Below are 13663 nucleotides of genomic sequence, written 5' to 3'. Positions count from 1 at the left end.
TGAGGTTTATAGACTGCAGCAGAGAGTGTTTTTCAAGCTCCGGGTCGAGGTCTAATGGAGGTCTCAGAGATGCTACTGAGTGGTCATTGTGTTGCGCAGAAGGGGAGAAGAGGAGAGAGGCTGGAGATTGATGTTGGCAGGTAGAAAAAAGGGGCTCTGGAGAAAATAGAGGCAATTATTATGAGAGGAAGATGCTGACAAAATAAGATGTGCTTCTGTTGATTTGTGAGGTTGTACGATGAGTTGAAAATGTGCTGCTAAAATACAAGATATGCTCTCAATTGAGCTTTGAAAAGCTGCTATATGTGAAATACTTATAGCCAAGAAGTGTGTTACTGGGGATTTCCACCGGGTCCGTCAGCACCGCGGTTTAGCTCTGTCCTCTGCCCGGTGTCAACTCACACCGGGAGCGTTACAGCAGTGAAGCTCTGAGTGAGAAATCTACCTTTTAAAATGAAATAGCACTGTTAATACAGTAATTATGGTAGCAGAAATCTGGGAGTGGAAAGGGCCTTTTAAAATGAAGTTGCACTGTTAATACAGTAATTACGGTAGCTGAGCTCTAAGAGAGAAATCGGCCTTTTAAAATGAAGTTGCACTGTTAATACAGTAATTATGGTAGCAGAAATCTAGGAGAGAAATTTGCCTTTTAAAATGAAGTTGCACTGTTAATACAGTAATTATGGTAGCGGAGCTATGGGAGAGAATATGCCTTTTAAAATGAAGTTGCACTGTTAATACAGTAATTACGGTAGCAGAAATCTAGGAGAGAAATTTGCCTTTTAAAATGAAGTTGCACTGTTAATACAGTAATTACGGTAGCGGAGCTCTGGGAGAGAAATATGCCTTTTAAAATGAAGTTGCACTGTTAATATAGTAATTACGGTAGCGGAGCACTGGGAGAGAAATTTGCCCTTTAAAATAAAGTAGAGATATATTAAGGCGCTCAACACTTGGTTAGTGTATCGGGATAGTATTGAAGATTGGGAACATTATGACAAATGACACTTGTGAAACTTTGCTTATGTCTGACAGCTTTTTTTAAACTTTTTTAGTCATTTATCAAACTAATATGTCAAACATTATGTATTATATGCTTCTCAAATTAACTGGTTTTCTCTTTTCTATATGTATATTCAGTCAGTGTTTTGACATTTAATAGATTAAGTGTGTAATTTAAAAATATACTGGATTTCAGCAGCAATATATGTTGACGCAGGAAAGTAAAAAAAAACTTCATTATAACTTATAACAATGCAGGGTTTGTTTGATTTGTAACTGTGTGTCAGGCTAGACAGCAGGAAGTTTAGATTTATATATCAGCAGAAACACACAATGAACAATATAGATGTCAAAATTTGAAGAAAAAAATACATTTTCAAATGAAGAAAAGGAGAGGAAGGAAACACTTTTGGAGCAATCTATCAAAGGAGTTATATTAAAAGCCTTTATAGAGCATATTGGTCAAAATCAGGAGTATTTATGTTTACTATTAAGTTTAGTTTTTATAATATCTGCCCTTATGAAGAAGCTGTGAGGTCTACTTTCAACACAGGCTAACTACTGTAGCACTTTACACACATACATATTCATACTTTCCATCCATGAAGACTTATCCTAACCTGACGAAGCCGAACCCTAACCATAACCTGAACCTAACCTTAACCTTCCTGTTGTCCTCCCGGGTCAAATTGACCCCGTCTGTTTTGACTGTTCCTTCTTTCCTTCCTTCCTCCCTTCTGTCTGTCCTTCTCTCTTTCTTTCCTCCCTCCTTCCTCCATCCCTTCCTTCCTTCCTTCCTTCTGTGCTTTGTTCCTACCTCCCTTCCTTCTTTCCTTTCCTCCTTTCCTCCCTCCTTCCTTCCTTCCTTCCCTCCCTCTCTTTTTTCCTCCCCCCTACCTTCCTTCCTCCGTTCCTTCCTTCCTTCCTTCTTGCCTTCCTCTTTTCCTTTTTCCCTCCTTCTCTCTTTCTTTCCTTCTTTCCTCCCCCCACCTTCCTTCCTTCCTTCCTTCCTTCTTTCCTCTGTCCTCCCTTCCTTCCTTGACACGAGGACAACAGGAGGGTTAAACTGATCTCAACTTTAAACAAGTCTTCACTCTAAAATTAATGATTCATGTTAAGGAGACTTCCTGTTTGTCCCCATAAGGAAGGTGAGTAAACAGAGTTATGTCCCCACAACATAAGGAATACCTGTACCACACACACACACACACACACACACACACACACACACACTCTAATAGCCCAGCCAGGTCTTGGTGTGAGGTAGCTCCTTGATGCAGTGATATAAGAGGCAGACAGGAGACAGAGAATGGGTCAATAATTCATTAGATAGAAGGCTCAACTCAACTTCAACCCGAATAAACCGTCTATAACCAGACATACACACACACACACACACACACACACACACACACACACACACACACACACACACACACACACACACACACACACACACACACACACACACACAAGAGTACACCCACGCCCCTCAAGCTGTCTCTCTCTTTCTCTCTCTCTCTCTCTCTCACTCTTTCTCAAACATTGTCTCAAGGGCTGTCAGGGGATAAGTCTCTCTCTTCCACTTTCTCCTAATTTTCGAGCCCTACTTTCCTCTTTGTACTTCCTCGAGAACTTACACACACTTTTTAACTGCTACTCATGTCTAATTTTATACGATTGTTCATATCTATTCTTGGATCCAACTCATAATTGATAACTATGTGACCTGATAGTGATGTGCTAGATTAAATATGACATTTTCATTGATTTAAATAATAATATACTGATCAAGTGGCTTTTTGAATTATGACAACTATTATATCTCAAACATTAGATTGCCTTATTTTTTTCTACTTGATTATTTCAAATAAAAGGTCAGACAGGAAGCCGCCGCAGCTCCGTTAGAAGTTGAAACACACGGCGAAATGTTTTAAGAGTAAATAAAAGTGCAGAGTTTCCAAACGTCCTATACCGTGAAACCGCTTTTATTTTGAAAAATACCGTGCTATAAACTTTTGGTCATATTGCCCAGCACTACATTTGCATATCTACAAATGTGTATCAGCTTGCACACACAAAATAAATATACACTTTATTTCTATTTTTATACTCTGTAGGTCATATTAGGAAAGTCTGGCTAAAAGAAATGTGCATAAAGCTTTTTTACAGCTGAGAAAAATGGGTCAAATCTTACCCTGAACAGTATGTAAGGGTTCATGTAGCTAATCTGCTTGCACTACATCAAAGTTTACTGATAAAAACACACAAAACATATAAAGGTGAGCTTTTTTTCCCCCCTCTCCCCCCTCTCCCTCTCTTCAAATGGATATCATTTTGGATTGAAAGCATTGGGTTGTAACAGTGTGTGAAGCTTGGGGTCGCAGGTTTGATCCCAGGTTTAATGCTAATCTCGTGTCTGTGAACTTTCATTTCACCTCGGCTGGCCTTCCAGCTGCGTTCTCCTTTTATTACGATTGCATCAGAAACTCCAGTGTCTGTCTGTTATATCTGCAGCCAAAACCCACTAAGACCCCCTCTACCCCTCTACCAGTCACTGCTGGGAAGGGGCAAAGCAAAATAAGTTACACATGAGAGAGGAGAGGAGGAGGGAAGATTTAGGCTGAATTTTTCTTTTTAAACTGATTTTAATTAAACACTTGAATCTAGCCTCTGAATTGTGTCTCATATTTGGAAACTATAACATTACACCCATCTCAATCCACAACCACAGACATTAATCAGCCACTGTAACATCCTTTACTCTTCTGGAAAGGCTCTAAGTGTGATTTTGGAAACCGAGCTGCGGGGATTTGCTCACACGGTCATTAGTGAAGTTGGCCATTGATATCATGATAAAGTGATTAGCCCTGGTCTGCTATAGCTAGTAATCCCAGCAGTGTTGGATGGTGTTGAGGTTAGTCAGTCAAGCTCTTATCTACCATTGTTATTTAGAAACAGGAGTGGCTTTTCCCTCCTTTGGCAATATAGTGTATAGTGCTGGGCGGTATGACCAAAAATGTATGTCACAGTATTTTTCAAAATAAAAGCAGTTTCACGGTATATAACGGAATTTATTTTTCATGCATAATCAGCTGTTCACAACATCTTCTACTAGTTGAGAGAGGAACTACAGTACTAATCTACTGAAGTAGATTGACTTAGGATGGACTATTTTACTGTCATGATGAGTGAATATTAATAATATCAGAGCTGCCAACACTCATGTTTCTCCCGTATTTTTAGACCTATCTCCCGTGGCTCTCCCGTTTCGTCTTTTTTCCCGGGAATGTCCCGTAATTTACAGCCCCAACTTTGTTTGTTAATAATAATAAGAAGAAGAAGAGCACAATAACAAAGGTTTTATTTTGAAAGCTTAGACTGGAAGCCACCGCAGCTCTGTTAGTTTAACAGAAGCTGAAACACACGGTGAAATGTTTTAACTGTAAATAAAAGTGCAGAGTTTCCAGCCTGCATCAGACGGTGCTGAGTTTACTGACTAATTATTAAAAACCAGGATGTGATGTGTGAACTATCGTCATGGTAACTCACTCGGCAGGCAAACATCTTCTGCTGTTTGTTGAGAGGCAAGAAGTGCAGGAAGTGCAAGTCTGAAAAGGGTCCCGCCTAACGTTGTGTAATGAAATACACCGGTATGGCGGTACACTAAAAATTCATATCATAACGAAAATATACACCGGTATTCAGTGTGAACCGGTATACCACCCAGCAGTATGCAAATGCAAGTTTGGCATGTATATTTATAGTCTATAAAATGTTCAATTTATGAATGTGAATTAGTGTTTGAGACTAATTACAAGTCAGAATATGAACAGTATGTATGTCAAACCTTTAGTCTTTTTTATGCATCCTTTATAATCCAGTGGTGCTCAAATAAACCACTGTGAGGTTTTATGCTTTAAAGTGCTGTAGAATAGTGTGTGTTCATATCTTAAAGTGAACCCTTTGACTGACCTCGTACAGCGTGATGACACCGTTGGTCTCATTGGGAGCTTTCCACTGCATGAAGATCTTTTCTTCGTAGGGCGTATTCTGCAGAGACTCCATCGGCACTGATCCAGGTACTGCAGAGACAAGAAGCACATACAAAAACTTTTTAACATATTTTCATAATTACTGTTGACGTCTGTGTTGAGTGAAACAAAAAATATTTGGCAACAGTAAAAGTTTGAAGAATAATTCACAGTTTGATGTGTGATATTACACAATCCCACCTCTGTGGCCAAATCTAATTCAGTGGTAAAGAGTGTTAACCCTCCTGTTGTCCACGAGTCGAGGAAATAAGGAAGGAAGGAAGGAAGGATGGAAGGAAGAAGGAAGGAAGGAAGAAGGAATGAAACGTAGGAGGAAGGAAGGAAGGAAGCAGGAAAGGAGGGAGGAAAGAAAGAGAGAAGGAAAGAAGTAAGGGAGGAAGGAAGGAGGGAATGAAAGAAAGAACGAAGGAAGGAAGGAAGGAAAAAAGAAGGAAGGAAGGATGGAAGGAAGGAAGGAAGGAAGGAAGGAAGGAAGGAAGAAGGAATGAAATGAGGGAGGAAGGAAGGAAGGAAGGAAGGAAGCAGGAAGGAAGGAAGGAAGGAAGGATGGAAGGGTGGGAGGAAGGAAGGAAAGGAGGAAGGAAGGGAGAAAGAAGGAAGGAATGAAGGAAGTAAAGGAGGAAGGGAGGAAGGACGGACAGACGGAAGAAAATCATAAATGTGAAACTGGGGGAAAAAGAGAGTGGTGAATAAAAATAAATATAAAGAGAAAAATGGAAGAGAGGAAATGTTATAGCTGAAAAATGCAAAGGCAGACAAAGAGAAAAAAAGGGGTGCGAGAGTGAAATATTATGCTTATTAAATGTCACTTCAGTTTCTCATCATTTAATTCTATTATTTGGTGGAGCAAAAGTTTTTAAATATATGGGAACCTTTTTCATCAGAAGCATTAAGTTACTCAAAATCTAATTCCAGGGCTTTTCCCCTGTGAGGCAGAATGAGACCCGCTGCTAGCTCCCGGAAAAAAAAAAAAAAAAAACATATCATGAAGGACATTTGCAACGATTAAGTATGACAAGGTATTTCATCATATTTCTTATATCCTGACAGGTTGAAGTCTGTGAAGTTTATACATTAGGTTTTGCTTACCGGTACACACAGTAAGAACGGAACTGAGTGGCACTTTCTGAAAGCTAAGATATTGCTGATTTGCATTAAACACAGAGGAAGCGTATATATTTACTTCACCTGAGTGTTTGCTTCATGTAAAACCTGTGTAAAGTGAGTTCAGACATTTTCTTCTAAACACATTAAATAGGTCATAAATGTGTTTCTAAAAAAGGTGTAAAAAGCATTTCAACCATTTAGATTTGAATTGTGGAGCTAAGCTTCACAAACTGTGTTTCAAGATTTCTGTGTTCAGGATTTAGTGATTAGCATAAACCCCCCCTGCTGCTGTAGAGGTATAAATATATTCAGCACACACTACTACTACTACTACAGTCTACAGTTAGCCAGTTATAAAAAAGTTAGCCGCCTAGCTAGCCGCCGAGCTAGCAGCTGAATTAGCTGCCGAGTTAGCCGCCGGGCTAGCAGCTGAGTTAGCAGCAGAAAGCTCTCAGACGTAGCGTCCATGTTTCTGGTAGAGGTGGTGACTTTGATTGACAGGTGACACTTGGTAGGGGGCGGGGTTTCAGCGGACTCGGCGGCCACTCCCACAGCGTTTGGGAGCAGAGAAAGAGGCTGATTTTTACACAACTTTGAAGCCTAATTTCATATATATATACACACTTTTCTGTGGTATGTCAAACTCAGAACACATATTTATTCTTACTTTACACGGACTTTAAGGTTGTAATTTCTAGTGAAAAAAGTTAATCTTCTGGGTTTTTATAATTAGCTTTTAATGCTTCATTTACACACTGTCAGTCTCATTGTGTAGGTTTTTGTTTATTTGTCTGTTTGCTTTGTCTCTTCACTCCCTCCACATCTGCCTGCTCTCAGTGTTTCTCTACAGCCAATCTTCTCTTGTCGAGTCACCTGTTTCCTATTAAGTTTGTATTTCAGTCTTTGTTGGATCATCTATTCTGTTCATTTCTGCTTTGCCTTCACTCCTGAGTCCTGAAAAAAGCTAAATTATTCAGTTCATGATCCTGCTGTCTTCTACATTTGTGTCCTTCTGCTCTGCTCCTCATCACAGAGGTAAGCTCAGTCATAAATTTTGACTTTCAGGTGCAATTAAAGCGGTCTCATCTTAAAATGAACAGGAGACAGACAGACCGCAATTATGTCATGTGGAGATAAATCCTGAAGCTACTATGTAAGACGGTGAGAAATGGAACAACTGCTGAGACAAGACGACAGCAGCCACGGTGATTTTCTTCTACTACGGACACATTTTGTGACTCACAGTTGAGAGTCTTACATTCAAATCAAACTCATTTGGATGTAATACCTCAAACAAAAAGTCTATTAGCTTACAAAGTCAATTACTAATTCAGTGTCAATGGAACAATCGTTTCCTGCCAAGTGAAAACTTTCACCTGATGTCTTGATGCTCTGAGATCTAATTTAAAGAGGCAAGGTGACACATTTTTGTAGTATTAAGCTTTAATTTGACCACATTATTTAAACTCTGTGTAAAGTAAGAATAAATATGTGTTCTGAGTTTGACATACCACAGAAAAGTGTGTTGTTAACCACCCTGCCAAATTTGAATGATTAAAAAAAATCACCAAATATATGAAATTAGGCTTCAAAGTTATGTAAAAATCAGCCTCTTTCTCTGCTCCCAAACGCTGTGGGAGTGGCCGCCGAGTCCGCTGAAACCCCGCCCCCTAGGAAGTGTCACCTGTCAATCAAAGTCACCACCTCTACCAGAAACATGGATGCGAGGTCTGAGAGCTTTCTGCTGCTAACTCGACTGCTTACTCAGCGGCTAGCTCGGCAGCTACCTTGGCAGCTAATTCAGCTAACTGGCTAACTGTAGACTGTAGTAGTAGTAGTGTGCAAACAAAGACCCAACCATCACAACGCATTTTGAATCCAGTGTTGGTAGATTTGTTCTGTAAAGCATCCTGAACACATCACATGCCTCCAGGGTCATAAGACAGGAGTAGCTCACATTCACACAAACTGTGGATGTCAGACGAGTTGACTACTGTACACACACATTGTTGTTGACTCATGATAAGAAAAAAAAAAAAAAAATCTACCTGGTAACAACAGTGTGAACGTGTCTGTGTTTTCAGTTAGAGACAAGCTTTCACACATCTTTATGAAGGCATACAGACAGAGACGAGGTGTCAGACACCTTGACAGGGAGTGAAGCTGTCAAACACAGAAATACACCATGTTGCACGCACACACACACACACACACACACACACACACACACACACACACACACACACACACACACACACACACACACACACACACACACACACACACACACACACACAATCTAACACTAGACTCATGAACACAGTGGCACACTAAGGGTTGTGAATTGTTCTAAATGTTAGAAGGAGACAGACAGCGCCGGGAGGGCAAAGTGACTGCAGTGTGTTAAAGTGTGTGTGTGTGTGTGTGTGTGTGTGCATTTTCTGCCTCTCACTTCTTTTTTTTCCCTTTCCTCATTTTCCTCTCTTCTTCATGATCATTCAGCAATCGCAGCAATATATTCTTATATATTATTATTTTAACCATATTGTTATTTCTGACCTTCAATCTACTTCTTATTGACCGTGTGTAACGTTGGTGAAGAAGGACTCACTGCAAATCATTATGTGTGAGAGTGTCTGCTTGATGCTTGTAATGCAACAACAGAAACGGGTCTGACAATAGCGGAGAGCTTTTATTTCTGCTTTATGTCTGATGTACCTCAACTGGGAAGAAAAACATCCTGAACATTCAGCTGTTTGCAGCCACAAATTGAATCTAACAATAAAAAGACGAGCTCAGGTGAGGGGGAGTTTCAAAGCTGGCCTGCTATTTTTCCAAGCAGTGAAGGTGTAGCATGGCCTGGACTAAGGTCAGGTGAGTCCTTTTGGATTGGACAGAGTTCCAGTGGAAAGCTGGGTTGTTACTTACAGATCACTGCTTAGTCAACAATGTCTTTACATAACACATATTTGGAGGATTTTGAATGTTTGAGTGATCTAAGCAATCAAGTTTGGATGGATGGATGGATGGATGGATGGATGGATGGATGGATGGATGGATGGATGGATGGATGGATGGATGGATGGATGGATGGATGGATGGGTGGGTGGGTGGGTGGGTGGGTGGGTGGATGGGTGGGTGGGTAGATAGATAGATAGATAGATAGATAGATAGATAGATAGATAGATAGATAGATAGATAGATAGATAGATAGATAGATAGATAGATAGATAGATAGATAGATAGGAAGAAAAGAAGGAAGGAAGGAAATAAGAAGGGAAGGAAGGAAAGACAGACAAAAGGAAGGAGAGGAGAAAGGTAGGAAGGACAGACAGATGGAAGGAAGGAAAGAAGGAAGGACAGACAGAAGGTAGGAAGGACAGATGGAAGGAAGGACAGGAAAGAAGGAAGGACAGCGATGACGACCACCCCTCAAAAAAGTCACTCGCTCTGTCTATATCTGGACCAAATTCCGTGGCCATGTCCCGCCCCTAAACACTTCTTATTGGTTGAAATGTACACACTACTTCCTGTTAACAAGCTAGCTAGCAGAGAGAGAATATACTCGTCACGCTGCATATCAGGACAGTTTCGCGGGTTCGCTCGCTCGCTGTATGTCAGGATGAGGTGTAAAGGCATAAGTCAAAGTCCTCACATGAACCATTGTGACTCAGAGATATGACACTGCACACGTACTGTACACACACACACACACACACACACACACACACACACACACACACACACAAACACAAACACGCTAGCAAACTGTCATAAGTCTGACAGAAAAAAATTTGGATTAGTAATTCCAAGGTGTTGATTAAGGTCCCAGCCTGTGGAGCGTATCAAATTACAGTAACAAAGAAACCCAATTAGATGCTGCCATTTTTATTCAACACCTTATCACTCAGTTGTGTGTCCATGTGTGTGTGTGTGTGTGTGTGTGTGTGTGTGTGTGTGTGTGTGTGTGTGTGTGTTCTCTTGTCTTTTATGAGGCACAATGTCTACCTGGATAACTGTGTGGGCCTCTGTGTGTGTGTGTGTGTGTAAATGTATGTGAAATATCTTTGACTCACACTATACCCTGTATACGTGTGTGTGTGTGTGTGTGTTCGTGGTCACGTTGCTAGCTGAGACAGAAGAAAACAGGTCTTTATTGAAAAGATAACGGCAGCTGTAACACATTAATCATAACTTGATTAACTTCCACCGCGTTGTACAATGGATGGCTTGCATTATTAAGCCTGCGCTCACTCTCTCCCATATGTTCCAACGCCCTCCTCTCTCTCTTCTTTTAATTCATTTCTTTCTATTCCCATTAACCCTTTGTATTTTCAGTTCAAGTCTAATTGTCTTTACTGGCATGATCTGAAGTTCCCTCCCTTGCTTTCATTCCTCAGGCTCTCACTATCGGACCCTTCCCACGTTAATTATAATAGCAGACCTGCTTGTTTATATGGAAATTATGACTTTTATTCTGAGTTTCTGAGTTTAGAGCCTTGTAGGAGCTATTTATGAGCATTAGCAAATTAAAAAAGTAATGTTGGTTAGTGGTGCAATCAAGATAGAAGTGAGTATTTTGCAGCAGTGAAAAATACAATAAGAACTATACAATAAGAACATAGGTTTAATAATATATAAGAAAAGTAAAAACTGTGTTCTTTTTTTAATGATTGAATGGTCTACTTTCTCAAAATTGTCATGACAGTGAACTCTCAAATTGAAAATGTTATTCTGTTATATTAAATATGTTTATATTAACCCTCCTGTTGTCCTTGAGTCAAGGAAGGGAGGAAGAAGGAAGGAAAGGAGGGAGAGAGGAGGGAAGGAATGAAGGAAGGAAAGGAGGGAGGTAGGAAAGAAGGAAGGATGGAAGGAAGGAAAAGAGGAAGGGAGGAAGATAGGAAAGGAGGGAGGAAGGAAGGTAGGAGGGAGGGAAGGACAGAAGGTGGGAGGAAGGATGAAGGGAGGAAGGAAGGAAAGGAGGGAGGAAGGAAGGTTGTTACTCCTTTCCTTCCTTCCTTCCTTCCTTCCTTCCTTCCTTCCTCCTTTCCTTCCTCCCTTCCTTCCTTCTCTCCTAAATTCCTTCCTCTTTTGTCCTTACTCCTTTCGTCCCTCCCTCCCTCCTTACTCCCTTCCTTCTTTCCTTCTTTCCTCCCTCCCTCCCTCCCTCCTTACCTTCCAGGACAACAGGAGGGTTAAGAGGACTATAGACCCAAAAGCAATTAACAGCATAACATCGTCTGTATAAGTAGTGACCAAAAGGAGCAAAATATCACTATCTTTGATTTTCATATGAGTCTGCTAACATCAATATTAGCTTCATCAATACGTAGCAGAGACAAAAAGATCCAGTCTGACAATAAGTTTAATATTCTGACATCACATATTTGCCATTGTGATTAAAAAGCCTGATAATATAATTTAATGTAATGTCATCAGTCATTTAGTAAGACTATCTTTTTTTTTTGTTTTTCATTTTGAATGATGGATCTCTCCTGTTGGGTTGAAACACCTCATTTAGTCTCATGTTCACATATGAATATATCCAGTAACATCCAGAATGATCATTTTAGAAAGTCATTTGTCATGTTTGAGGATATCTGAGGGAATAAAGCCGGAGTTAGTAACAGTACTGCTGGTCTGGATTAAGACTATATTACACATATAAGTCGTATGAGGATTAGGAGACAGACTGTATTAGCTGGCATGATTAGATAAACTACTGAATGTCAACAATATTTATATTTTTTTGTTTTTGAGCTCTGGGTTGACGGAGTTCACCAACGTCATCTTATTTTATAGACTTGTTTTCAACCCTTGTGTCGTCCTCCTGGGTCAAATTGACCCCATCTCTTCTTTCCTTCCTTCCTTACTTCCTTCTTTTCTTCTTTCTTTCCCTCCTTACTCCTTTACTTCCTCCCTTCCTTCCTCTTTCCCTCCCTCCTTCCTTCCTTCCTCCTTCCTTCCTTCCTTCCTTCCCTCCTTACTTCATTCCTCTTTCCCTCCCTCCCCCCTTCCTTCCTTCTTTCATTCCTTCCTTCTCTCCTTAATTCCTTCCTCTTTTCGTCCTTACTCCATTCCTTCCTTCCTTCCTTCCTTCCCTCCTTAATTCCTTCCTCTTTTCGTCCTTACTCCTTTCCTCCCTTCCTTCTCTCCTCCTTTCCTTCCTTCCTTCCTTCTTCCTCCCTCCCTCCTTCCTTCCTCCTTTCCTTCCTCCCTTCTCTCCTCCTTTCCTTCCTTTATTCCTTCCTTCTTCCTCCCTCCCTACCTTCCTTCCTTCCTTCCTTCTCTCCTCATTTCCTTCCTCCCTTCCTTCCTTCTCCCTCCCTCCCTCCCTCCCTCCCTCCGTCCCTCCCTCCCTTCCTTCCTTCCAGGACAACAGGAGGGTTACAGAAAAGTAGGACTGTTTGCTCTGAGCAGGTGTTTTATTTTGAAAGGGTATCAGATTTTTTTTTTTTTTAAATAGCAGATGTTAAATGTGAACATCTATTAACATTTAAATATCACACATAAACAGTAGGTAACAAAAAAAGGTGAAGCTATGAAACACAGGCTTATAAAAGTCAAATTAACCTGTTTTTTTTATTTTTTTAAATAAACTTTAAAGAAAGTAAAACACAAAGCTCAGTTAGTGATAGTTACTTATTTTTTCTTTTTGTTCTTTTTCTGTCTTTCTCCGACCTTTCAGGGGTTTGATGATGTTCTATGATCCTTGATATATCAAATATATTAAACCAAAATGATTAAAAGCACATGAATAATAAATACACAACTACTGTAGAAATGCACTTTGATGATTTAAAAAAAGGAAAAAAAAGTGACATCTGTTGAGAAACAAACAAAATAATAATAAAAGCTTCTGATTATTGTTTTCTTCTTCTCCTTCTTCTTCTTCTACTGTGATCTGAGAACAGACCCTGTGATCTGCAGATAAAAGGATTATTAAATCTCATTGACTGTGATTGTCCTCTGAGTAAAGGGATCGTCTTTCCTCTTTAAACAGAGACGGGGGGGGGGGGGGGGGGGTGTTTTTATAAAGATATGAACGTCCCAAACAAAAGGATTAGAGATCAGTGTGTTGATATTTAAAATACACGCTGATTAATCACTGAGAGGGAATCTAACTCAAGGAATAAAAACAACATGAACTGAGTCAATATGAATATTAATAGAAATATCATACTTATGACATCATGGCTTTTTTTTCTAGAATAACACTTAACTTGTAAGTCAAATAAAAAATCCACATGTGTATTGAGATACTTCATAGCATCATTCATTAGTATAAGCACTAATGATAATGGTTTGGCATGGTCTAATCATTCTTAGGTGGTCATGATTTAGTCACAATACTTACTGACCCCTGATGCGATATTTTGTGTTTGCTTTCTGTCTGTTTGACATTGTGTGGGTATTTTTGTGTTAGTTTGTTTTTGTTGTCTATCCACTTTTTTCCTTTCTTTTTTTTATTTATTCTTTTTTATTATTATTTATTT

The 13663-nt window shown here is 39.8% G+C and overlaps 1 protein-coding gene across 1 annotated transcript in view; it reads right to left on the bottom strand.

The window, feature by feature from the left end:
* Nucleotides 1–13663, bottom strand: part of ptprt (protein tyrosine phosphatase receptor type T) — a 470972-nt gene that overhangs the window by 209679 nt on the left and 247630 nt on the right. The window contains exon 12 of the mRNA XM_053315616.1: nt 4978–5087. Within this exon, the coding sequence (XP_053171591.1) occupies nt 4978–5087 (110 nt within the window). The remainder of the gene's footprint in view (nt 1–4977; nt 5088–13663) is intronic.

This window comes from Scomber japonicus, chromosome 3 (genome assembly GCF_027409825.1).
Source record: "Scomber japonicus isolate fScoJap1 chromosome 3, fScoJap1.pri, whole genome shotgun sequence".
Taxonomy (NCBI): Eukaryota; Metazoa; Chordata; class Actinopteri; order Scombriformes; family Scombridae; genus Scomber; species Scomber japonicus.
This window is presented reverse-complemented; position numbering and strand designations above follow the sequence as displayed.